Genomic DNA, 27,694 nt, shown 5'->3' with positions numbered 1-27,694 from the left:
AGGAGAAAGCACCGAGTAAAAGATTTGCCAATTTGTAAATGAGATATATATGGCGTATCTCGTTTTTAGAGCCCGTTTAGACATAAGAAAATTTTTCCTTTCCTCCAAAAATTTTTACTTTTTTCCGAAATCACCGTTTGTTCATGAAATTTTCAATTTTCACTTTAAGATGCATTTTGAAAATTTTCAAAAATTTTAAAAAACTCCAAAATTGTTTTTCAAAATTTTCACTCAAATCACTCACAAAACTTTAAAAACAAGCCAAAATTATATTTATGTTAAAACATAATTCTAAATTTCAAATACTGCTCACTTAAAATGCAACTTATTAGTCGCATTTTCAAGTCCGATTATGAGAAATCCATTTAAGTCGCATTGACCATATACAAATTATAAGTACACGGATATACTCTTCAAAACGTGAGCAGGCCCTTTGCTGAGGGCAGAACTACAACATTTTTCTGTTCTCCTTCATTCCTTCCATTTTGTTCCTATCGGATCGCTAATCCATTGCCATTTCCATTCAAAACCCTCCGCAGAATCCCCAAATTCTTCGCATTTTCCCATTCTACGGTTCGACTCAGTATCAACTCAACGCCGGAACTCAACCGAATCTTCAACACCTTAACGCCATGGCTCTGTCAGCCTCCGACTTACCGGCGATGTATTCGTTGCTGACAAATTCACTCAGTGGCGAACAAAACGTGCGTAAACCAGCTGAAACTGCCCTAGCTCAATCAGAAAACCGCCCTGGTTTTTGTTCTTGTCTCATGGTAAACCTTTTTTTTTTTTTTTTGCATTCGATTTTGTTGTTTAGGGTTTTTGAAGTACGTACATTGAATGATAAACTTGTGGAAATGGTGATGTTTTGTTGCCAATTTGTATGTAGGAAGTGATTACTGCTAAGGACTTAATGTCTCAAGTGGATGTTCGATTAATGGCATCCGTCTACTTCAAAAATAGCATTAATCGGTATTGGAGGAGCAGGCGCGATTCCTCGTGAGTATTTCGCCTTGCTTTGAGTTTGTTACTAATACACATATGCATTTATGTTTATTGTGTGTGTAAGATAAGTTAGTGTACTCCCCGAATTGTACAGAAAAATCCTTCGAAATTGCTTAACAGATATAACTAGTTCTCAAATTCTGGAAATTTAGGGATGAAGATGAAAAGAATGGCAGGAATGCCAGGGATTATTATTATTATTATTATTATTATTATTATTATTATTATTATTATTATTATTATTATTATTATTATTATTATTATTATTATTATTTCTGATGATGGTGGTGCGTAAGACAACTTGTGCATCTCGACTATTCCACTGTGTACTTGCTACCTCCACCAACACTATTACCGATAACTTGCCAACCAATGCTTAGGTAGATGGGAAAAAATCAACTTGTGTTTTCAGCCTCCACTGGGATTTGGGAATGCTAGGAATTATTATACTCCTTATATCCCAAAGTGATCATGTCCTTTGAAAATTTTGTCTTATATGCTGCAGAAATTCCCTGTTTTTTTCCTAACTAGCTATTCTAGATGATGCCTTAAGTTATGTTTGACTGAATAGTTATTCGTTAAAGGAAATGGACCCCCATATATTGGGACTTTTGGGTAACAGACAGTAAATTGAGATTGATGAGTATCACTGTATCAGTTATTAGCATACGTTCCTGCTTCATTGTCTAAAGTGAAGTAATCATGCAAAGGAAATGATCAGATCATATTGTTGAGCTTTTGTTATTTTTCCTGTGAAGGAACCATTCTGAATGCATTTAGACTTATAAAATTTATTTCCAAGATATTTACCAAAGAAATTACTCATTTACAGCTTACAAGGTAATATTAGCTTGGAACTTGTCAAAAGGTAAATTGATAGTGTTATTCGGGATATCAAATCAAACTATGTACCTTTCCTCACTCTCTCTCTCTCTATATATATATACACACACACACACACACACACAGATAGATGATATTCTGTGCTAAAATAAAATTATGGAAGTATAGTTATAAATGCTAAAGAAGTCAATATGTGGGATAAGAAGTCACCATATGGGAAAGTTGGACGTTACTGTCAATATAATGATGGAAAATTTTAGTGATTAGGTAGGTTATTATCCAATTTGTTGGTGGATGCAACATATGAATGTGGATTGAATTGTCAGATTGCTTGTTCTTCCCAGGACTCTAGCACACTCCAAACATCTTTTTATTTTGGGTGATTTGCTTTTTATGTTCCATATGTTGTGATTTCTCCTCCCCGCATGTTTTATATTTGTATTACTGCTGTAAATGACTATTTGCTTCTTTCTGAAACATCTTGGCAGGGGAATTAGCAGCGAGGAGAAACTACATTTAAGACAAAAGCTGTTGTCACACTTGGGGGAAGAGAATTATCAGGTGATGCTGCTTTACTTTTTTTTTTGGTTTAGTAACGAGTATACAGTTAGCTGGAGCTCTCTTTGCGCTAAAATTTGTTCATTCCTGTTATTGACATTTGTTGCTTCAACTGCTATCACCACTTAGATATATGCATAATTTTGTCATTGGTGCTTGCCTGATTTCTCAACTGGGTGCATGATTGCATGATGCAGATTGCCCTTACGTTGTCTGTGATCATCTCAAAGATTGCTCGGATTGACTACCCCAAAGAATGGTAATTTTTTTGTTATGATTCAACTACGATAAATTATTGAGGAAGAACTATTCTATCTTTTGTCTTTTATGATTATTGTCTTGACTTCTTAGATTTTTTTTTTAACATAAAGAGATTATAGAAAGAAATATGAAATCACAAGATGTTGTGGTTCACATTTTAGATGTCAAAGGGTTAAACCCTAACTGACAATTACAAGGCCCTTTTGGCGCCCAGGGGTTATAGCTCAATTGGCAAAGATTGAGGGACTTGTGTCTTAGGTTAAAGGTTCGAGCCCTACGCCAAGCAAATTAACAAGTATTTAAATAGAGAAGGCTAGAGGGGAGAGCCCATCATACCCGAGTTTCGAAGGCTGCGATTGGCCCAAAGGGTTGGCTCCAGAGGGATTTCTCGGTAATTAACTTCCTTTTGTCTGGGGTAGACGCAGCCTCCTTATGCTCATTCTGAAGATTTGAACTATTCTAGTGAAAGGATTCCTTTGCTTGTCCACTCTTAACATAATCAGTTTTTTTAATTGGTAATTCACATGTAATTCATCTGATGGACGAATCACTTGGCCCATACCCCAACCTATCGACCAGAATTGAAAATCGCTTGGTTATCTTGCCAGAGCTGTCTCAAATTTTCACAGAATGGTGATTCTGTACCATGTATTTCGGCCAAAAATCTCATGCTTTCAATTTTATTGGGATAATTTTTGGTTTAAGTGCAAATCCAAATTTATATAGCTTTAGTTGATAGAGTTAAAGAGTGGCTGGAGTCATCCAAGAGGCCCTAGAGAAGTTAATGGTTTTGGTCTCTCAACTGTACTACTGTAGTTACCTGATTTCTTTTCCTTGACCACCAAGATGAATATTTTTAAGTTATAAAGCAAAACTAACCACTGATGGTTTTTGTTTGTGTTGGTTCTGATGTAAACTAAGTTTCTACCAGCTTTTACATTTATGTGACTTATCCATCCTAATTGCCATAATTCTTGTTTTGATACATTTGATTTTTATGGAATTGAAGAGTGTGTCAAGGTGAAGAATTGTCCTTTAATAGTGTTATAGTGTTGGTTACGACAGCACTTGTTTTGTTCCCTTTTCAAAAGTTATCCAACATAAAGAGATTATCTGCTAGAGCTTCTTTTTGATATTAGCTTCTTTTTGAAGGATATAGATCTTTGCTGCACCGTTCTAATTACTTGCTTCTTGATGACATGTTAATCAATTGACAGTTACTCATTAAAAAAAAACAAATGAAGGCATTATGGAGATAGACTGGGGCTTTGAAGTTATTATCCATTTATATGATCCTTATAAATTATTACTAATTTAGACTCAATTCATTTTTACTCAATTAACAAGTTTGGTTCTGTAGAGGTCCTTGTTTTTTTTTTTTCCTTTTACTGCCAATTTCACAAACATACCTTTTCTTGTTATAGCTTATTATCAGCTATCAAATATTAACCAGTCAAATCAAGCGGAAAGAGCATAGTCAGTTGCATTTGAATCAAATCAGGTGTTCAAACCCACCAGGGGTATTAAAATAGCTGATTATTGCATATTAGAACTATAGCATTCCACCTTGAGCTCTATATTATACCTCGTTCTCTAGTACTATCCTGATTCAGTCTTGGTGGTCAAGAAGATAATGCTGTTGTTCTAGGTGGTTATATTGGCAATACTGTGGATTGCCATAATCCCTAAGATCTCTCCCGGTCCTTAATGGGCTTGCTTCTCTATGCTTTGGTTGGTTGTGTTCTGATAGTTATAATGAAATTTTATCGTCTAATTACCTTTCTGGTATTTTCCATCTTTATCTATGCACTTATCTTTGATTTTTGAATTCTTGTACAGGCCAGATCTCTTTTCCTTTTTAGCACAACAGCTTCAATCGGCCAATATTCTTACTTCGCATAGAATATTCATGATTCTTTACAGAACCTTGAAGGAGTTGTCTACAAAGCGGCTTACATCAGACCAAAGGACGTTTGCTGAGGTGCTGTCATTTGTCTTCTTCTTCTTCTTCTTCTTCTTCTTCTTCCTGCATACTCTTTATATCTTTGAGGACCAAGTGATTTTCTGAAAAGTTAAAAGGTTTGGCAGTGCATCTCTATATCTCCTCAAAGTTGCATTAAGTATTAGACTTATAACTAAGACATTTAGTCCTCATTTGGGAAGAGAACACTAAGAAATCTATCTCCAGCTAGCTAGTTTTTCTTTCTTTGAGTTGTGGGAGTCTTGTGTTGTCAACTTTTGGGTTCAATAGCTGAATTGTAGGTAAGAGCTCAAATATGACACAGCACGCTTGCTACTATCTATTTTATAGAACCTTTCCACCTTGTTTATAAATAATATAGCCTAAAGTTAGCTTGACGACATTCACACACATGCTTTTAGATGTTTGTACATTACATGTATCATTAGCTAGTGTTGTTGCATTGGCATCCTGAGGTCATCATATAATTTTACCCCAAGGTGTTAGAATGCCTACTCTTTGTCCATGTGAATCATAATTTGGCGTATCCTCCTCTTCTTCATCTGTCCCATCACTTTCTGCTTTATTTTGCTGACTGCTCATTTGAAATCTCTTTCTCATTTCACTTATTGGTCATTAGGTGACAGCTTAGTTTTGAGTATCGAAGTAAACTATCTTATCCACCATTTCCCTAATAATTTTCGGTCATCACATACTTTTGGCTCTTTGAGTCTGCTGTGGATTGTGGTCATAAACTTTAATATGAAGGATTGCACTTGCTGAGGCGTCTCACTTGTTATTTTGTGTTCTTTTAACAGATATCCTCCCAGTTCTTCGATTACAGTTGGCATCTTTGGCAGACTGATGTGCAGACAATACTCCATGGCTTCTCAGCTCTTGCTCAAACTTTTGGTGGGAATGCTGCTGAGTTGAATCATGATGATCTCTACCTTACATGCGAGAGATGGTTTCTATGTTCAAAGATAATAAGGCAGTTGATAATTTCTGGTTTTCCAAGTGATGCCAAAACCTTACAAGTATGGATCAATTCTTTCTTAACTAACTCCCCTCCTCCCACTCCTCACCCCCCCACCCCCCCCAAAAAAAAAAAAAAAAATCAATAGGAGAGAAAAAGGGGGGTTTCTAGCTAATTCCCGTTGGTCAGAGTGGTTTATTGACTTTTTCTTCCCCTCTCCCCCCACAAATTTTAGGAGGTGCGGAATGTCAAAGAGGTTGCTCCGGTGCTGTTGAATGCCATCCAATCGCTACTTCCATACTGTGAGAACTGACTTTGGATCCTTATCTAAACTTCGTATTTACTTCTGCTCTATGATTATTTTTTGTTTGAATATACTTGCATTTATTCTAGTGTTAGTGTATCATATCAGAGTATTCAGGTCAGGCAACGTTAATTCTTTCCCCTAAGTGCCACCTGGAGAAAATGCATTGAAATGCTATTCCAGAGTAATTTTAAATTTGTTTGCTTATGCCGTAGTACTCCTAGGGGTCATTAACTAAAGTGTTGTTTGCTGACTTCTACTAGGAAGGAACACTGTGAGGTACTCAAAGAATATTGTGGTTGACTCGGAATTTTTTTTGTTGGTTATTTCGGGTGCTTCATTGTTGGCCAAGTGTAACAAAGAGGTCTTTTCTCTATTTTCTTTCTATTTCTCTCCACAAACAACTAACTGTGTCACAAGTTATCCTCTTTCATGTGACCTGATTGGAGAACTCGCGGTGCACAATGTTTTGTCAGTTTACTGCTACAGGTGCAGATGTTATTTTTCTTATGTGGAGAAAAATGGTGTTGTACTTTCTCATTAGAAAAAAGAAAATTGGTGTTTGTGCTGTTGGTAAACTTTCCTGAGTTATTTCAAGTAATCCCTGGCTGTACATATACTTTATATATAGAGTAGAATTTCTGTCACTGGTTTCATTTGTGAATTAAAAAAGTATATTTCAATCCACTGCACCGGTTTCATTCCTGGACTTAAAAAGTATATTTCAATCCAACCACAAATGCACTTAAGAAATTTAAGGCAACTTGCTTGTCTCAGATATTGACGTTCTCGTGACAGTCTTTGGGGCATGCTTATGATTTTATCTATAACTAGGAAATATCATTCAACAAATGACAACATCATTAACTTACTAACCTTTATAAAGGCCAGCATGCATCCTTTAAGTGAGTACAAGAACAGCTACTCCCCAATCCCAAAGAAGTTGGGGTCGACAACATCTACGCCTCAGTCCCATACAAGTTGGGTCGGCTATATGAATCCTTAGCGACCCTGTTTCTTCATTTAAGCTCAACTTATATTATCATCATACCAAATAAAAAAGTGAAAAATAAGCGCTCTCTCTCTCTCTCTATATATATATATATATATAATAGTAATAATAATAACAATGATGATAATAATAATATTAAAAGTTCTCAATAACTTTACTAGCGTATAAATCTATGATAAAGTCAAAATACTCCTAAAGAAGCATCAGGTTCAAAGTCGACATACCAACAAGACTTAAAACCTATTTCCAACTAGTAGATATCACCTATATCGATCTTTTTCTTTCTTTGTGCCCTATCTTTAGCTAAGTTTGCGTTGATTCCGAGACCAAATAAAAAAAAAGTGAAAAATAAGCGCTCTCTCTCTCTCTCTATATATATACATACATGTATGTATGTACGTACATATATACATATGTATGTACGTATGTATGTACATACATGTATGTATGTATGTACATACATACATATATACATGTATATATACATATAAGTCTGCATTGATTCCGAGAAATTGTATGTCTTTCCAGGCAACTTCCTTTCATGTGTGTTTTTAGGAGTTGATATTCCTTTCATGTGATTATAGGTCTACCTCTTCCTTTTAACACCTTCACTTATCATAGTTTCTCACCTACAGACTAGTGTATCTGTCGGCTGACGTAGGACATGACCAAACCATTTCAAACGACTTTCTCTCGTTTTATCTTCAATGCGTGCTACTTGCACTTTCCGGGGAATGTTTTCATTTTTAATCTTATATGATTGCATATCCATCTTAGTATCCGTATCTCTGCAACACCATCTTGTGGATATCTTGTACTTTAGCGGCCCGACTTTCACTACGATAGAACACTGCCGGTCTTGTAACTGTTTTTTAGAACTTACCTTTTTCACTTTTATAGGCATCCTTCTATCACATAGCATCCTTATAGAGTAACTTAATAAAAAGTGCTTGTGTTGATTGTGCCTTGCTATGCCAAAGTTTCTGCATCTGACAAGTGATTCATTGCAGCTCTAGTGACAAGCTTTGAAGCTGCTTGGGACTCCTTAAATACTACAATTTTGCTAAATTACTGCTACCTTACACTATTAAATGTTGATTAGCATGATATTATGCCTCAACTTTTCTTCCCTCAGACAGTATATAGTGGAAACCCGAATTCTTGTTTTATTGGATACTAGGAAAGGAAGATTGACAAAGGAAAGTAGAATGAAAAGGTAGAAATGAGCAAATTTTCATTGTCTCCCTTCTGTTTGATTGATAATATAACAGAGAAAAAGTAAAAGAAAAATGAGATTTGAACTTTTTTTTTTTTGGGGTGGAGGTGTGTGGGGGTAAAAGTTTTTAAAATTTTCCTTGCTTCCTATTTTTTCTCCATTGCTTTGATGCTGCCTAACAAAAGTAGGGAATATGTTTTATTAATGCCTTCTGAACTAGGAGATATCCTTATCACTACTTAAATTTGCAGATTCATCTTTCGGGGAACATCATCCTAAATTTTGGGACTTCTTAAAAAGGGCTTGTACAAAGTTAATGAAGATTTTAGTCGCTATCCAGCAGCGACATCCTTATTCTTTCGGGGATAAATGTGTCCTTCCACTTCTCATGAAATTCTGTTTAAGCAAGATTATAGATCCTGAACCACATATTATGTCTTTTGAGCAATTCATGATTCAATGTATGGTAATGGTGAAAACCATTTTGGAATGTAAAGAGTATAAGACAAGATTGACAGGACGTGTCGTTGATGAAAATAGGGTAACATTTGAGCAGATGAAGCAAAACATATCTAGTACGGTTGCTGGCCTTCTTACTTCCCTTTTGCCTACGGAGCGGGTTGTGCTCCTGTGTAATGTATTGATAAGGAGGTGAGGCATCCCAACTCTTTATGGTCTTCTGTTGTTGCTATTTTTATGTGAAGAAATCGATTTCCTGAATTAAGGCTTGCAAGCACCACATTATAAATGAACAAGATTAACAATTTTTAATGATCTTTTGGTCCTCATCTCCATTCTCATTTGTGGTAGACCAGTCATAACATCCTTAATCAATCTAGATAGTCCAACTTGAGTGGCGCAATTTTTGGTGCCGTAGCTCGCTAGTAGTATTAGATGATGTTCCACTCATTACATCGTTTGGTCTTACAGGGTTATTTTAGATGTGTGTAGGGTGTGAAGGAGGTGGAGAAGGTGCAATAAAGGGTAGTTCTACTTTTAGGAAAGTTGTACACTTGTACTTTTAGGACAGTGCAAAATGATAAATCCTGCTATGTGAGATGGCCTATTCTGACTTCTGAGGACATTAGAATAACTGAAATGTCCTCTTGATCACTTGTGTTGTCTTTCCAAGCGCCATTTTGGTACCTGGCAAACACTTTCAGTTTCTGTTGACTTCAAACACTCACCGATTTGCACAATAAACTGAAACAAGCATTTAGAAGGGAGTGAAGGTGGAGATTTATTCTGCTATGTGAGATGGCCTATTCTGACTTCTGAGGACATTAGAATAATTAAAATATCCTCTTGATCACTTAATTTTGGTACCTGACAAACACTTTCAGTTTCTGTTGACTTCAAACACTCTCCAATTTGCACAATAAACTGAAAAGAGCATTTACTTATCAAAAAGAAAACCAAAAGAAGGGAGTGAAGGTGGAGATTACTTTCTTAATTTCTAGGTATCATCTGAATGTCCATAAGCTACGAGGAAAGGGGGTAGTTTGAATATGAATTGATGGTTCAATCTTCTGAGAGAAAATTTAACCCCTTGTAATTAAAATATATTGTTGTGACATGTCTCTTTATTCTTGCAATTTCTCCAAATGTAGGCACTTTGTTCTGACTGCAAGTGATATGGAGGAATGGTACCAGAACCCAGAGTCTTTCTATCACGAGCAGGATTCAGTACTATGGTCAGAGAAACTAAGGCCATGTGCTGAAGCTCTATATATTGTCTTGTTTGAAAATAATGGTCAGGTATGTTTACCCCCATTCGCTGTGTTATTCGACAATCTTAACATATTGCCTTAATCCCCGTATGAACCTTTTATTTGATCTTCAGTTGCTAGGACCTGTTGTTGTCTCTATTCTGCAAGAGGCTATGAGTGGTTGCCCTTCTGCAGTTAATGAAATAACTCCGGCACTGCTTCTGAAGGACGCTGCCTATGGTGCTGCTGCATACATTTACTATGAGCTCTCGAACTATTTGAGTTTCAAGGATTGGTATGTGCTTTTATATGCTGGAAATATTGCTGAATCAAATAGATTTGACCCCTCAGACATGTTCTAGAATTTTCTATCCTCTACTATATTACCAATGGCATCTGAAACAGGGGATTCTCTTAAAATTCCAAATAAAGGAACCCTAACATGTCAAAAAGTTAAATCAGTGGTGATAAAACTAGCTAGAGCAACCACACTAGCACTGGAATGAGCCATTTGGTCCTTCCAAAGTGGCAGTTAACCATCATTACAATAAAAACAAGCCACAAAGTAGTACAGGAATGGAAGTTGCTATTATTAATAAATCCCTTTATCAAAAACAAAGTACAGGGATGGATATAGTAACCACTGTTAATGTGACTGATAGAAGAACCACTGTTAATGTGACCGATCAAAAAAAAAAAACCACAGTTGATGTGCCATAAAAGAAAATATCAGTTATGAAAATCCTCAATTATTCACCATTTCATTAGCCTATATCACAACATATTAAATTGTGAAAAATATGTTAAGCCTAAAGGAAGTTCATTTATGTAGTTCGCGACAAGAAATCTGTAGAAGTAGAGACAAAAGAGGAAGAACTTCATACCCCAGTATTGTAAAAAGCTTAAATCATGAGAGACAAATCTCTGGTGAAAGCAACGTAGATGCAGTCACAAAATGTAAATCGTGGTTATTGATAAAGCTTTTATTTTTTTTTTATTTTTTTTTTTGTGTGTGTTTTGCCCAATGCAATCCTAGGAGGTTGTTCCCGGGGAACTCTGGAGTTACTAGGTTCTTCTTCTTTCCTCTTATTCTCTGGCTTTCTGCCCCAAGACCTTACAAATTTAGCCCTAAATCGAACCTCTTTGATGTCCAAATCAAATTGGAGAGATCTTGTACATGTTTATTGCTTTGCTTTGTATGGAGGAAACTTTTTGGAGAGATCTTGTACGTGTTAAGGAGGAAACTTTTTGTGCACCAATATTTGTCCTATAAATTCTTGATGAAGTTGCATTTCCTCGTTAGAAATACTCTTTGAAGAATAAAAGAAATAGCAAATGATAGGTGGCTTCGCGTTGATGTGTTATTCATATGAATGGAATGAATAAAGTCAACAACATTTTTCTCAACATCATGATTTATTAAGCACTTTTCTCCTATAATCTTAAAGTAAATTTAAGTGCCGTGCATATTGAATGGTTTTGTTCTCCCATTGCTTAAGATAGTGAAACCTAAGTTGCTCGGACTCGGGTGCGGGTATCCGATACGGGGACGGATTCGAGTATCGGATTCGGCAAAATCTAAATTTTAAGATTCGGAGGTGCGGATATGGATACGGGTGCGGGGATTCGGCTAGTAAAAATAGAGCTATAAAAAATATTGTAAATTTTGAGAGATATTCTGTGAAAAACTTACATGAATATTGTAGAATTCAACCTTTCATTCTCCAAGATGGACATTATTCTTTCATTCTCCTAAATCTGTTTTATTTTTGATTTTGAGAAATCAAAATCTCAATTTTTCTCCCAAATTTGTTGATGGACTCCGGTCAAAGTGTCCGAAGTCAGTTGACCGAATCCGGGACGTATCCCGCTCCCGTCCCGTCTCGTATCGGGACGGGGACGATACCAAAATAGAAGAGTCCGCGCAACTTAGAGTGAAACTCAGATACGAGATGGGGACGGCACCAAAATCGAAGAGTTCGCGCAACTTAGAGTGAAACTCAGCTGTTAGAGACCACTCTGCTATACGTCATCATTATTCAATATATCACTAGAAATTTTTGTTTGGGTTTGAAAGTTGAAAGTCAAGTTCTATTGACAGTATAGGTCTTCACAGTCTCTTAACATATTATGCAGGTTCAATGGTGCATTGTCCTTGGAGTTGTCAAATGATCATCCCAATATGCGGATCATACACAGAAAAGTAGCACTAATACTTGGACAATGGGTTTCAGAGGTAATGTGACTGCAGTTATAAAAAAGGAGAATTGCCCGGAAATCCCTTTACACAGTGTTTGAATCAAGAAGGGTAGATGGAAAGTTAAAGATGTATGCTTCTTCATTTTTGTCAATTTTGGAATGGGTTAGAAGGGCTGAAATGCAAGAGTTACTTACCTTCCACTTTTTCTTCCTTAAGAAACAAGGGAGATGAAGCTTTTCTCTTCCCTTCTTTTGGGTTGAATAACTTCCCCTTCTGCAGCTCCTCTTTTAATCCTATTACACAAGACTATTACTTTCCTTCTCCTTGTTGAGATTGAGCATAGATGAATCTCATTGAGCCTCCACACTGCAGTGATAATAAGTTATTTAATCTTTGAGGTTTGAAGTTTCCTTTATGAACTTATCGTAACTCTTGGTTGTCCCCAGTTCCATGTTCTTGAATAGGTCAAACAAATGCTTTTCATTATTCTTTTTACCAATCTATAACTTCAACAGCAACCACTAAGGACGATATCAAGTAATTTTAATTCTCTTTTGTCATCACAGAGATACAGGAAAAAGAGGAAAACCGTTATTCAAGAATCTTTTTAATAAAAGAAGTTCAGCATTCTGTTAGTGAGAGTTCATGAGTGACAAGTTGTCCAAAAGACCCTAACAAGCGTCTGCCCTAGGGGAAAGATTATATGCTGTTCCTCACATTTCTACATACTTCCGCTTTAATTTTAAGTTACTTTATTTGGGTTTCTTGGATCAATTGCAGTACTATTTGGGTTTTTACTAAAATTTGCCAGACTATAAGTTTAATGATCACTTAATGGAGTCAAGCAAAGTGTTTCTATCGCAATTGTGCTCATACTTGTCTTGGAAGTCAAGCATAAGAAATTTATGTAGTTGGTGTTGGATTCCCAGTATGTATAAGGTGTATTTATGGGAATTTATAAAGAGAGGAGTATTCTATGAAATGTCCATGCAATCTTCTCTCTTCAATCAGCAGATCTGGTAAGACATTTTTTAATATGGTGAATCATTGTTGGTTCTTGGTAATCTAAAATTAGTATTGTATCTGGATCTGTAATTGGAAATCTTCGAGTGTTTCTGTTTTCTAATTTTCTTGCTCCATTCATATGCTATCCTTCCACTGGCAATTGTAGGTTGTGAACCTCTTCCATTGTCCTAATATCACCGGGATTCAGGGAAGAGTAAATAGAGGAATTGGTTCAATGCTGGCGTCATGCCATCACGTTTTTGGTTATTTTTTTTCTCAGATGTTATTAAGCCTCTCAAAAAATAAATAAATTTGCTAGTGCATTTGACTGACCATCACCCAGATTATTTGATCAAGGGAGGTTAAGTTCGATATGTAAGCTTTAAAGTGTCAAGACTTCTATATGATGTATCTGTGCTTTGTTATATGTGCCATTACCCATAGTTTTTTGGAGCTAGTGATCGCACATACTTTTGTGTAACTATGTTTTCTGGCAGATTAAAGATGACACCAGAAGAGCAGTTTATTGTGCTCTAATCAGATTGCTTCAGGAAAATGACTTGTGTGTAAGGGTATGCCACATTTTATTCAAAGCAACTGCCTTCTGAAACAAGTTGTACATCTATCATTGTTTTCTGAACTTTGAGTTCCCATTGATTCACTTTATGTTATACTGAAGCTACTTTGTCTCTTCTTTAGCTGACAGCATGCCGGTCCTTGTATTTTCATATTGAAGATGCAAATTTTAATGAGAAAGAGTTCTTAGATCTTCTTCCCATATGTTGGGATTTGTGTTTCAAATTGGTGGACGAAGTACAGGAATTTGACTCGAAGGTAGATATCAGCTGGTGTTCTTCGTAACTTCACACAGCCTATTTAGTTCTCATTTATTCATTCATCTATTATTTTTTTTTCCTGTGTGTAATTCTATCCTATTTCTGGTATACTTAGTTCCATGGACCTTCGCAATAACTTTCAGTAAAGGGGAAGCAGTACTGATTCAGTGGTTTAATACACACACTTAAGCTAATTTTTCAACATATTTTGGGTTTTATTTGTGGTTGTTACTTGTTGATGCTTGACTAGATTAGTATGGTTGAGGAGACACACAAATATTTGGAGGGGCAGGTTAGAAGGAGGGATCCATCTCCGAGTTATCTCTTTCCTTGTTCTTTTTCTTTGTTCTGTATAAAGAAATGCTCATGTTATAGTTGTCAGAAAATGGACAAAAAAGGAGAAGAAAAAGTAACAAGATTTGTCCCTTTCACTTTTTTAGCATCATGGAAATCCTTTTTTTCGACTTATGATCTGTTCTTCAATCCGTCTTCGGTTTTCATTTTATTACGGAATCTTCTACATATTACAGTTGCTTTTAAGTTTTCTGTTCACAGTGTTTTCTTTTTGATAAAATTTTCAGGTTCAAGTTTTGAATACTATCTCTGTTCTGATAGCACGTGTTACTGAAATAATGCCATATGCAAACAAGTTGGTGCTATTTTTCCAAAAGGTATCTTTTTGGGCTTTCTTCTGCTACTTCTTGTTGATGGGTTCACTTAAGTATGAAAATTTATGTGTAGTTGAAGTTTTGTTTTATTGCGTTACCATTCCAGAGTACAATCTCTGTAAGAATTAAGATTTTCCTGAAATTTCTTTTAGATGTTAGGAAAAGGCTCAGGACTTTATAGTAAAGCCTTTTCATTGGTAATGCCTTTGAAATTACTACTGGTGGACCAGTATCCATGTGAGTGGTAGATCTATGAGTCACTTCATGCTGTTTCTCAAGCATCTTGTTTGGAGACCCAAACTTGATTACCTCTATTGTCCTTACTCTCGTTTTGTTTAGTTTGTAAGGGAGGACATGTAAATACATCCAGAGAAGACTTTGTTGAGAGAATTGCATGTGAGAGCAGGGATTCTTAAAGAATTCCATGTGTTTTTGTTTCCATTATGTTGTATCTGCGTGATTTTTACTGTTATTTCTTTTTGCTGATTAGAGCTGTTCCTTTGTCAGGCATGGGAAGAATCTTCTAGTGAAAGCATCTTGCAGATTCAACTTCTTACTGCACTGAAAAATTTCGTAGTTGCTCTTGGTTATCAGTCAACTAAATCATACAGCATGTTGTTGCCGATTTTGCAAAGTGGAATTAACGTAAACAGCCCTGATGAACTTCTAGAAGACTGCATGCAGGCATGTTTTACACGTGGCCCATTTAATTGATTAATTTCATGTTAAAACGGTGTTCTAATTCCAGCCAGGTTATCATGCAGTTATGGGAAGCAACACTAATCAATGCGCCTTCTATGGTACCAGATTTGTTGGGATATTTCCCATGTCTTGTGGAAATCTTGGAAAGAAGTTTTGATCACTTGAAGGTTGAGGAGAGATTTAACGAACTAATATTTTCAGTTGTCGATTGGTTTTTGTGCTGATCTTCCATTGACATGTAGGTTGCCACCAATATCATTGAAGACTATGTTATTTTGGGTGGAAGGGAATTTCTCAATTTGCATGCGTCTAGTGTTGCTAAACTTCTAGATCTGGTGGTTGGGAATGTTAACGACAAGGGATTACTCTCAGTTATTCCAGTCATTGACATTCTAGTTCAGGTGATTGATTTCTTTGTCACTTTTATTAAATTATGTATTTGGAAGGCTGTGGATTAACCAAATAAATAATATGCTACCTAAGCTGCTTTAGTTTCAGTGTACTTTTGAACAGGAGTGCAAATGCTCAGAAATGAAGGGAGACTAAAAAAGTAATGACATGCTTCTTAAAATGTATAATTCCATATGTTCTGAATTTGAGCTTAGATAAGAGAAAAGTAAAGGCTAAAGAGTAGTTGATATGATTCTTAAAACCCTCAATTCCGTTTGTTCTACAATTTGAGCTTTGATAAGGTTAAAACGGATCAAAACTAAGTTTCAGTACAAGCTTCTCATGTTATGATTTTGTGCTTTGATAAGATAAAAATGTATCAAAACCAGGTTTCAATACAAACTTCTCATGAACTCCCACTAGAACATTAGTGGATATAATATAGACCTAAAAGGGTGCGTCCTATGAATGATATGTGCTGATGCTTTTGTGATGTGGCAGTGTTTCCCGATGGAAGCGCCTCAGCTAATCAGCTCCACTCTGCAGGTAGTTGTAGTTCTCTGCTATGTCTTTTCTGTTTTTTTCTAGGCACTCCAACATGTCTGTTTACCTTTTCTTTTATGGAATGATTTGATGTGGTTCCATGAATGTTGCCAGAAATTAATAATCACGTGCCTGACTGGGGGAGATGATCATGATCCTTCCAAGGCAGCTGTAAAAGCATCATCGGCAGCCCTGCTGGCAAGGGTTTTGGTGATGAACACCAATTATCTTGCACAGCTGACTTCTGATCCATCACTGTCTATACACCTTCAGAAATCTGGTTTTCCTGGTGAAGAAAATATACTACTTTGCCTAGTTGACATATGGCTTGAAAAGGTAAGTTAAATGATTAAATTTTGAGTTTTGATAGATATCATTGTGATTGATGGTTTTCTTTAGGACCTCTACAAAACCTGAGTTGGTATTTATGATGGTAAATGTGTTCTTGGTTTGTTTGTTCAATCAAAATATTGTATCAAGGTGCAAATATGGGAGCCATATCCATTACGATCCCAGTTGAGCACAAACATAGATGAGAGGCCTTTCCAGAACTATCAGAGAGATGCTACTAGTTACAATAGTATAACTGACATTTCGGCCGTAGCATCATTCAGTATAAGATGACCTATCACAAAAATCATACAGTATAAGATGAACTATTTGACATATCAATCATGTGAACTTGTATGGCTATGAATGCACTTCTACCATAAATACACTTCTATAGTAACAGGAGTTGCGACAGTTTCCTGAACCTGAAGATGGTCTATGGTATTATCAGTTTATAGGAAGCTAGTATGCTTGTATTCTTTTATCAGTAACGAAGAATGATTTTGTTCACGATCAGAGCCAATCACGTTGGTGTTTGGCCTTTTACAAAAGTTGGCCATCCCCTGTGCAAGAACGACGACTGGGATCACCTCTACAAATAACTCCAGAAAAGTGCTAATGAAGTCCTACCATATTTTGCTGCTCATGTACTTCCTGAAGTTTACACCATAAAGCCAACATACACGAACATATATATGCACACGCATATATACATATATACACACAATATATATATACACACACACTAGTGTCTCGGCTTTGCTTCGGTTGTCAGATGCCAACATACACGAACATATATATGCACATGCATGTATACATATACACACACACACACACACACACACACACACATATATATATATATATGATAGTGTCTCGGCTTTGCTTCGGTTGTCAGATTGGTTTGCTTGTTATTGCCTCTCCCCTTTCTCCTTCCTGAGCCGAGGGTCTTTCGAAAACAGCCTCTCTGCCTTTTTAAAGGCAGGGGTAAGGTCTGCGTACACTCTACCCTCCCCAGACCCCATTAGTGGGACTTCACTGGGTTTGTTGTTGTTGTTGTTGTAGTGTCTCGACACGTGCTTTGCTGCACGTGTATGCCTAGTCGTGTATCACACAGTTTTATAAAATAATATTAATATTATTAAGTCAAATCTTTGAGTAATTAATTATACATGAAAGAACTAAGTACAAGTTTCTATGAATGCTAAATATGGTTTTTCGTATAGAGGCTTGTTTATCGAGGTAAAGATAATTAAGTATCATCTGAAACCTACAAAGATGAACAATCCAAGTTTAAATAGATACGTGTGATTTTTTCAAGAGGCCCAGTGTATCGCCTATCACTTCTACGGAGAGCTTTGATTCCCGATCCACTGGATCCATACTCACACCATGCACCTTCACCCATAATTCCAAAATTTTAGCTCAATATTGACATTACCAATCAAATACACCAGAAAGAAAAAGTGAGGAAAGAAGATGTGAAGTTCATATTTGTAGGCCTCGTTTTTTTTTCAATTTTATAAATAAGGTATTTAGGTTATTTAGAATAGGTCTTTAACTTTTTAGTTTTAGGGTTCAAACTTTTTTTAATAATATAATATAGATTTAGATTTGTATATACCCACAGGGACTCTTTTTAATTGATGCTAATTCAACATAATCTTCTTCATTTGCTCACAAATTTAATTTATTTGAATTTAAAATGTAGTAATTATTCTAGTGCCAGAGTACTAATTAAGGATCATCAGGATCCTTTTGATATTGTTCCCAAAAGACCCAATTATTTAGGAGTTTGAATATGCGTCTTTTGCAATTTAAGTTTGAATTTGTTGCAAATAAACATGACTTGATAGTGCTTATTGACTATTTTGTTCATTTCTTCTCACCCACTTGTTCTACAAATTTGGCATGAAATATTAGACGTTATTCTTAATTTCATTCTCCTTTTATGTTTAGTTTTCTTAATGTTCCGTACAAATGGCGGAGAAGAAATAAACTATTCCTTCATAGATCAATATAATTTATTAGTTTGTAACACCAATCATAAAAATCAGATTGAATAGCTATAAATAATAGTATTATTTAATAATAATAATAATAATAATAATAAGAACAATATAAATAAAATGTTGTATCTTTTCTCTCATAGAGAGTCGTGCCTTTTAATAAAACAATTAACCTTTTGAAAAGTTTTTTCCTAAATGCTAAATTGTCTCTTTAAAATTTATGTACTAATGAAAGAAACACAACTATTTAGAGAAATACAATATAATCAGTATTTAAAAAAAAGGGTATTATGTCTTTATCTCTCAAGAGGTATCAAATTCATGATAACAGATCATCAACCTTTAAATTCAAGTTTTAATGTAAGACTAACCATGTCTTACTAACTTTGGAATATAATCTTTCACATAATACTTGCATGAAACTAAATTGTATACCAATAAGCTAATTTTATACGTCAAAATGAATAAATAATGTGCTCAGAATCTGATTCCTACGCCGAGGCACTTCCTTTACCATGGCATGAAGGAGAGCAATTGGAAGTTCATGGAATCCAACAGAGTATTCAACAACCTACAACAATAGAAACCTCCAAGTGGACCAAATTGGTTATGGGAAAAGTTTGCAAGACATTTGGGGTCAATACAGTGGGGTTTGAGCATGAAATTTTCGATTTAATTACGAGAATGGATCAAAAAAGACAGGTTCAATTGCAAAACAGGGGTTCACCATCTTCAACTAGTAGAAAGGGGAAAGGGAGGAAAAAAGGTGGTACAGAGGTTCGAAATTTATTTGCAATATCAACTATGAGGGAAGAAACAAAAGGGATCGGTGCAGGTATGGCAAGAATATGTCCACATGAAAGTGAAAATTCTCAGTTGGAACATTTGCGGTCTGAACAAGAAAAATAAAAGGAGTACTCTTGTATCTATAGTTAGAAAATGGAAACCTGACATCTTGTGTCTCCAAGAAACCAAAATGGAGAGCATTCCAACTTCTATGATTTACCAAATTTGGGGGAATAGGTGGGTAGATTGGGCATAATTGAAGGCTAGTGGCACTAGGGGTGGTATTCTTATCTTGTGGGATAAGAGAATGTGGAAGTGTATTGATTCTCTTCAAGGTTGCTTCACAATGACTTGCTTCCTTGAGAGCTTACATGAAGATTTTAGATGGGATTTTACAGGTGTATATGGACCTCACAACAATACAGAGAGGGAGGTCTTTTGGCAGGAGCTAGGTGCAATAAGAGGAATTTGGGGTGATCAGTGGGTCGTAGGAGGGGATTTCAACGTTTGTAGGTTCGAATCTGAGAGGTTGAATTGTACTAGAAGGACCAAAGCTATGAAGAGCTTCTCAGAAACAATTGTGGACCTGCAACTAATGGATTTGCCTCTACAAGGGGCTCAATATACCTGGTCAAGAGGGGAGGACATTTTCCAAGCCTCACTGATCGACAGATTCCTAGTCTCTCTAGAATGGAATGAAAGCTTCAATGATGTCAAACAATTGGCTCTTCCAAGAGTTATTTCAGACCACAAACCTTTGTTGTTAGAAAGTGGAGAATGGGACACAACACCATCTTATTTCAAGTTCGAAAATATGTGGCTGCAACAAGAAGGATTCATTGATATGGTGAAGGGGTGGTGGCAGAACTATACAATAGGTGGCAGTCCAAATTTTGTACTCATCCAGAAGCTGAGGTGCTTGAAAAAAGATATTACCAACTGGAACAGGGAAGTCTTTGGTAAGCTAGACACGAGGAGAAGCAGAGCGCTAGATGATCTGTCAGTCCAGCTTGAAAAGCAAAGGTTCTTAGCTCTGAAAATGGAGTTGGAAAAGATTGCTAAAGCAGAAGAAACCTCATGGAGGCAGAAATCTAGATGTTTGTGGTTAAAAGAAGGGGATAAGAATACTAGATATTTCCATACAATGGCCAACTCACACAGGAGGTACAATTCTATTGACAAGCTCAAGATAGGCGATGAGATTACAAATGATAAAGAATTGATCAAGAAGGAGATCTTGAACTACTACCAGAATCTCTACAAAGAAAATGAAGAGTGGAGACCAACTTCCAGCTTTGATGATGTTGCCAGCCTATCAGAAGAAGAGAGAGAGACGCTAGAGCAATGCTTTGAGGAAGAAGAAGTATATGCCATCATTCAGTCATGTTCCCCTGATAAGGCCCCAGGACCAGATGGCTTCACTATGACTTTTTTCCAGAAGTCATGGGATTTCATCAAACCAGAGATCATGGCTGCACTTAATCAATTCCATCAGCAAGGTTACATGGTGAAATCATGCAATGCTTCATTTATTGCTCTGATTCCAAAAAAGAATGATGCTATTGAACTTAGGGACTATAGACCAATTAGCCTTATTGGTAGTGTATACAAGATTGTGGCCAAGCTGCTGGCAGAAAGATTGAAGAAAGTTGTAGGAAAGCTGGTGTCTGCTCACCAGAATGCATTCATCAAGCAAAGACAGATAACTGATGCAGCTCTAATTGCTAATGAGGTCTTGGATTGGAGGATTAAAAATGGGGAACCTGGTGTGATGTGTAAATTGGACATAGAGAAGGCATTTGATCAACTTAATTGGTCCTACTTGCTTTCTATTTTGAGGAAAATGGGGTTTGGGGACAAATGGTTGAAGTGGATCAAGTATTGCATCTCTACCGTCAAGTACTCAGTCTTAGTAAACAGAGGTCCTGTGGGCTTCTTCTCTCCTAAAAAAGGAATGAGGCAAGAGGATCCACTCTCTCCTTTCTTGTTCATACTAGCCATGAAGGGTTTAAGTAAAATGATTGAAAAGGCCAGGCAAATGCAGTGGATTCAGGGATTCAATGTAGGTACAAACATTGGGAACACTATTACTATATAACACTTACTGTATGCAGATGATACTCTGATCTTCTATGAGGCAAATAGAACTCAAATCATGTACTTGAATCTTACACTACTTCTCTTCGAAGCCTTATCAGGTCTACATGTCAACAAACTGAAAAGTATCATCTACCCTGTCAATAATGTACTTAACATTGAGGACCCGACAGAAATCTTGGGGTGCAGTATTGGAACACTACCTAGTACCTACTTGGGCCTACCACTGGGAGCTAAATTCAAAAGCTGTGAGATTTGGAATGGAGTTGTGGAAAATTTTGAGAAGAGGTTGGCTTCGTGGAAGTTGCAATACCTATCTATGGGGGGGGGGGGAGAATAACTCTTATTAGCAGTGTACTTGACAGTATTCCTACTTACTTCGTGTCCTTGTTTCCCATCCCTATAAAGGTGCTAAAAAACTGGACAAATTAAGGAGAGACTTTTTATGGGAGGGGAATAGCAGTTCTCACAAATTTCATCTGGTAAAGTGGGACAAAGTCGTGCAGCCCAAGTGCAATGGTGGGGTTGGGGGTCAGAGATCTTGCCATGCAAAATAAGTGTCTGCTAATGAAGTGGTTATGGAGGTATGGTACAGATGATACAAGTCTTTGGAAGAAAGTGATGAATGCTAAACATGGGGAAAATGATAATTGGAGCACTAAAATTATCAATGCCCCCTACAGAGTAGGACCTTGGAAGTATATTAGCAAGTTAGGGAATGAATTTTTCTAGAATGTCCATTTCAAGCCGGGCAATGGAGCACACATCAAATTCTGGAAAGATAAGTGGCTCAACAATTCTACACTTATGGAGGACTATCCTAATCTTTTCCACTTTGCCCTGAACAAGAACTCCTCAATTTCAAAACTGAACTACCAATACTTGGGATGTGCACTTTAGAAGAGCAGCTCAAGACTGGGAGATTGAAAGCTTGATGGAAATGATAGCCAAAGTGGAGGCTTACAATATTGATGGGAATGCTTCAGACATGATGAGATGGGGCAGTAAGGGTAGTTTCACTGTCAAAGAATGTTATAGGCAACTCAATTCTCGGAATCAAGTTCTTGATGCATGGCCTTGGAAGCTGATATGGAGGACCAAATTATCAGTAAAGGTCATTGGTTTCAACTGGACAACCCTGCATGAAGCTTGCCTAACTCAAGATAATCTCAACAGAAGAGGGTTTCAACTGGTTAATAGATGTTATCTATGCAGGAGGAACTAGGAATCTATCAGTCACCTCTTCCTGCACTGTCCAGTAGCCACTGATATATGGAACATGTTCTATAGTATTTTTGGGATAAGTTGGGTCATGCCACAAAATCTGAGAGACGTGTACTTGACTTGGAGTCTTTGGCCAGTTGATAAGTCCATCAAAAAGATCTGGATTATGATACCTGCAGTTATTTTTTGGTGTCTATGGAATGAGAGAAACAAAAGATGTTTTGATGGCAACTCAACTCCAAACCACTCTATTAAAGCCAAATGTTTAACCAATCTTTTTTGCTGGACAAAGCTGTCCTCAATAGTTAGTACTGAACACTTTTTGGAGTTTATTAGCTCTCTTGTCCTAGATTGAGATATTGTATAGGGGCTAGCAACTCACTTTTGTTTTTTGTATATCTGCTTCTTGTAAGTAGCTTCTTGTACTCTTGCATCTTGTTGATGCCTTTTAATACAACAATTTATTTCATTAAAAAAATAATAATATAACTTTCTTGTTTCTAATCATAACATGTATGCAAGACACAATATATATTATGAGACCATGATCCTTTACCCTAACATTTATAGAATTTGTCTTTCATAAACCACTAAGGGTAGGAAACAACAAATAAAATATAAATCGAGTAAAAAAGTCGAGTAAAAGAAAATAGAACTTGTTTTGTCGTCATCAAACCATTCCAATCTCTCCAAATAATGGCCTGGCATGGTAGAATCCTTGCCAATGTCATCTGAAACCTTCTTTCATGAAATCGTATTACTTTGATGTAATTTTACCAGAGCACTATTCATAGCCAACTTCGCAGAGTCAAACACCGCTCCTTTGTAGATCTCTTTTTGTATTGATGTGTCAGTGCTCTTAAAATTCATTTCAATTCCTCCACCCTCATTTCTTTACTTTTGCTGTATCGTTAAAATTGCTGGGTTTGTTTTCTAAATGTGTGCCTTTAAGATAATTGCTTTAACTTTCAATCTATAAGACCATGTTTTTCCCCTCTTCAACATGATATTTATTCAAGGAGGCATCTCATTCAATCACAATGAACTTGGGTCTTAATGTTTGAAGACCGCGTAATTTCATCATCTAAAGTCAAAACATGTTTGATCTTCTAGTTCCTGGGAATCGATATGTACCAATATTGGTTGTGCAACCGTTGGTGAAACAATATCTTTCATTATGGAGGCATGTGTACTAACACGAGTACTATATAAAATTCGACAATGCCTATATTCTCATTTTTTATTCCCTCTAATCTGAAGAGCAATTGTTTTGTATTGTACTCAGAGTGCAGTTTTGCATTTTCCTTTTTCTCGTCTTATGGAAGGCTGTTTCATGAGTAGCTTTGTAACTATCTTCTCTTTGGTTTCACAAAGGCACAGTCGTACTTGGAAGGCCCCTAATTTGAAGAGTAGTATAAAATTAGAGAGTACCTAGGAATCGTTAGTTAGAAAATAATCTAAACATTAGTAACTAATCGTCAAGGGTTGCATCCTTCAATAAACTTGATATTTTTGGTTAATAATAGGGTTTTTGGATTTTTAGAAGGATATTTTGATAATTCAAGTTTTAATTTATGGGCTTTCCACTTTTAATATAATATAGGTAGATTGTTCCTTCTAGGCTTTTGCCAGCGGTAGGGTTCGAACCCGTGGCATGCACCTAACCCACATATCATGAACATCTATATTTTAATACCTATGCAAAGCTTGTTTACCCTCTAAACACCTGGAATTTCTTTCTATCCATAATGCCCAACAATCACAGATCTGGGATTGTCCTCCAAACTTTCTTCATCAATTTGTTCCTTCCTTTACCCCAATGACAATAGATCCTTCAACTCCCATTTCCTTTGCGCCTTCCGGATGACAGCCTACTTCTTCAGCACTCAGAATCACCTTTTCCAGTTCATGTAAGAGTAGGCCATCCCACTTGTGGGATTTTACTTGGTCGTTGTTGTTGTTGTTGTAAGAGTAAGGCCATCATTGACACTTCCCAGTTGAAATATTGCCTTCTAAAGTTCACGGACCAGCCAGTGCCACTCCAGCATTAGTGAACTTACAATCCTGCATCCTTAGTAAAACTATATATGTCAACAAAGGGTAGCAATTATTCTTGTTTCAACAAAATGTCCAATAGATGAAATTTCAGCGAGTAAAAGATCTGTTCTAATGGTAAATTGCGCGTCTGTACATGCCAGAAGTATGACTTTTTAGCTACTGTGCAAGTAAGATACATATTTCGTTTGTAGCAGCACCTCTTATGATTTTGACCTATGTCCGTGAATTATTTATCCATCTTCATTGTAGGTTCATGTTGTTAAGCCTGTATTGCTCACACTTGAGGTCTTGCATCTTCTCCATCCTTTTATAGAAAGTTTGGGGACGCTTAGCTTGAAATTCTTCTTTGAACCTAGTTCTGATAACGACTTTGTGTGGTTTCCGTACCTGAAGTTTTATGTTATCCTTGGTTTTTTGTTTTCTGAAATTTTCGTAGGTTGACAATGTTACTTCGTTCCAGAGGAAGACAATTGGTTTGGCCCTTTCTATAATTCTAACTTTGAGGTTGCCTCAAGTACTTGATAAGCTAGATCAGATTATGAGGTATCCAATTGAATTTGTATTCATGAAATTTATTTCTGTATTTGTTTTTAATTATCCTAATCTGATATGTACTTTTTGTTTATGCCAATCTAACCTCTATGCTTTTTCTAGTGTATGCACTAGTGTTATACTAGGTGGAAGTGAGGATTTAAGTGAAGAAGAGTCTAGGTATGGTCTATAATCTTGTTTTTACTTTACTGGCTCTTGAGGTTTTGACAACTAGTGAGACTCTCTTCTCATTATAAAATGTGAAACCACAGTAGTGACAGTGTAAACTCTAGCAAGCCTCATGTGCCGAGCAAGGAGTTGAGGAGGAGACAGGTAACCCCTGGTGCTAGTACTTATAAATGAATAGCGCAATGTAGCTTTTTACCGAATCAGTTTCTTAGGAGATTTTCTTTCTAGATGAAACTTTCAGACCCAATAAACCAGATTTCGTTGGAGAACTCAGTGAGAGACAATCTTCAGACTTGTTCAGCTCTTCATGGGGAATCCTTTAGTGCAGCCATTGGTAGACTGCACCCTGCAGTACTCAATCAATTAAAACAAGCATTGAAGATGCCATGAGTTAAATATTGGGTGTCAATTCTTGATGTAATTTTCTAAGTTGGTCTTTGAGTTCCAATGATCCCACCAAGGGTAAGGAAGGTGAGTCTATTCTTTTTATGCATGCATTTAAGTTTCTTCCTTCTCCTTGATCCCCAAATACAGAAAAATTTCATCTTGATGTGTTTTGGACATATGTTAAGGGGGGTGTATATGTCACAACAATGAATCTGTATTAATTTAAAGGAATACATGCAGTAGTGAATTATTATAACGGATCTTGCTCAAGGCTTTTGACTATGAAATTCTGCGTAAACTTCCTCTATTAATCTTGATATATAGGGTGTTTGTCTTGATTGCGATGGAAAACCACATGTATGTCTCAAATGTCTTTTGGTATTCACTCTCAAGTATGAACAAAAATGACAAAAGGGTGGCGGGAGGGGGGACATTATGCTGCAAGATTTCTTTCATATTTTATGGATTTAGTTTTGTTTAAGCTCAAGTCAGTGATTTCCTCTCACCTTTGCTTGCAAATTGAAAAAAATAACCAAACAGCTGACAAAAATGGGAATAACTTCTAATATCATGGAGATTATTTCAAAATGTAGTACAGTGGTTTCTGAAGTTCCTTTTTTTTTTTTTGGAAATGGTAAGGTGTAGGTTTCTGAAGTTGATTGATTATTCGACACTTACATTTGATCCTCGCAATCTGCAAAACTTCCATTTGGCCTCTCACTTTAACTTGCTATGTAACATTTTGCTTTAGTAGACTATCTTCACCCTAACATTGACCTGCATCGCCCCGCCTGCCTGCTTTATATTCTTTCCCAGAACTCTGTGTGTGTGTGTTCCTTGTATCATTTGAAGGTGAAAGTTCGTTTGTTGATGAATGTAAGATTGCTAGGGAGCTCTTGGTTTGCATCTGTTTATGTTTCCTATCTTTACCAAGATTAAAACTGATGTAGTTTTCTACTGTCCAGGTCTCACTTAGAAGCATGCTGCCCGGTTATTAATGAAATATTCCGAAAGTTCCATTTTTTCGCCCCTATGATTTGGTTGGATTTTGTTGTTCTGGATGGGTGAGCACCAATTTGTTCACTTTTTGGGCCCTAGTTGTGCAGGGGGGCTGGTGTTGACCCAATTTTTCTCTCCATTTGGCCTTCGGGCTTACATTGTAAATAGCATGATCCTCTCATGTCGTGGTTTTTAAGGCATAAGGATCAGAGCTTGAGGTCTCAAGTGCATGAAATACTTTATAGTGTGCAGTTTAGATTACTGCGTTCAGTTTCTTCGCCTCTTCAAAGGTATACCGAGTTTCATGTTTCATGTGTGAAAATGTGACGGCATTTTACCATTGCTCAACCAGGCAAGGACAATGGCGGAGCCACTCCTAGAGACGACAATTTGGCTTAACGACATTATCCGACTATTCTAGTTGTGTGCTTGTGGTTTTTTTTTTTTTTTTTTAATTTCTTTGATGTGTTTGAAACAATATATTTTTCAATGCATTTAGCGGCTACATTGGTTCAAATTTCAACAGAGCGCTGCATGCAATAATGTAGAAAAGCTGCGTGTGCATTATTTTGAGGTCAAACGGTGCAAGCTTCAAAAATAGCCTTATTGTCTTTTTGAATGATAATCTAGGCTTATAGACTAAGCAACGGAGGATGTTGTAGAGTCCAAAAACCTCAGCTTATAGGCTCTTAGTAGAACAGAAGTGAAGCAAGAACTTTTGAGTTCATTTATCATTAGTTGGGGGCCAAGGGAAGAGGAGGGACATTGCATGAGGGAGAGGGACAGAGGGAGTTAAATCTACACATTGTGCAAGACTTCCAGCGGTACCATTGGGCTACAAGTAGTTGCATTTGAAGTAACATCACGTTCATAGACGTGAGATCTCGTTGAAGAAA

At 36.6% G+C, this 27,694-nt stretch overlaps 1 protein-coding gene across 1 annotated transcript; it reads left to right on the top strand.

Moving 5' to 3' along the window:
* Positions 1-414: 414 nt before the first annotated feature.
* On the top strand, positions 415-27,694 carry LOC104219088 (uncharacterized). Its single transcript, XM_009769721.2, has 24 exons — positions 415-773; positions 890-999; positions 2,337-2,409; positions 2,604-2,665; positions 4,507-4,648; positions 5,446-5,664; positions 5,839-5,905; positions 8,387-8,786; positions 9,746-9,893; positions 9,979-10,139; positions 11,981-12,080; positions 13,547-13,621; positions 13,749-13,883; positions 14,467-14,556; positions 15,061-15,237; positions 15,318-15,422; positions 15,498-15,656; positions 16,147-16,191; positions 16,303-16,524; positions 25,129-25,235; positions 25,347-25,403; positions 25,496-25,556; positions 25,641-25,883; positions 26,765-27,694. The coding sequence occupies exons 1-23, from the start codon at positions 633-635 to the stop codon at positions 25,800-25,802; spliced, it is 3,018 nt and encodes a 1,005-aa protein (XP_009768023.1). The 5' UTR covers positions 415-632; the 3' UTR covers positions 25,803-25,883; positions 26,765-27,694.

This window comes from Nicotiana sylvestris, chromosome 7, assembly GCF_000393655.2.
Source record: "Nicotiana sylvestris chromosome 7, ASM39365v2, whole genome shotgun sequence".
NCBI lineage: Eukaryota > Viridiplantae > Streptophyta > Magnoliopsida > Solanales > Solanaceae > Nicotiana > Nicotiana sylvestris.
The sequence above is the reverse complement of the archived record's forward strand: the minus strand, read 5'-3'. Positions and strand labels throughout refer to the sequence as shown.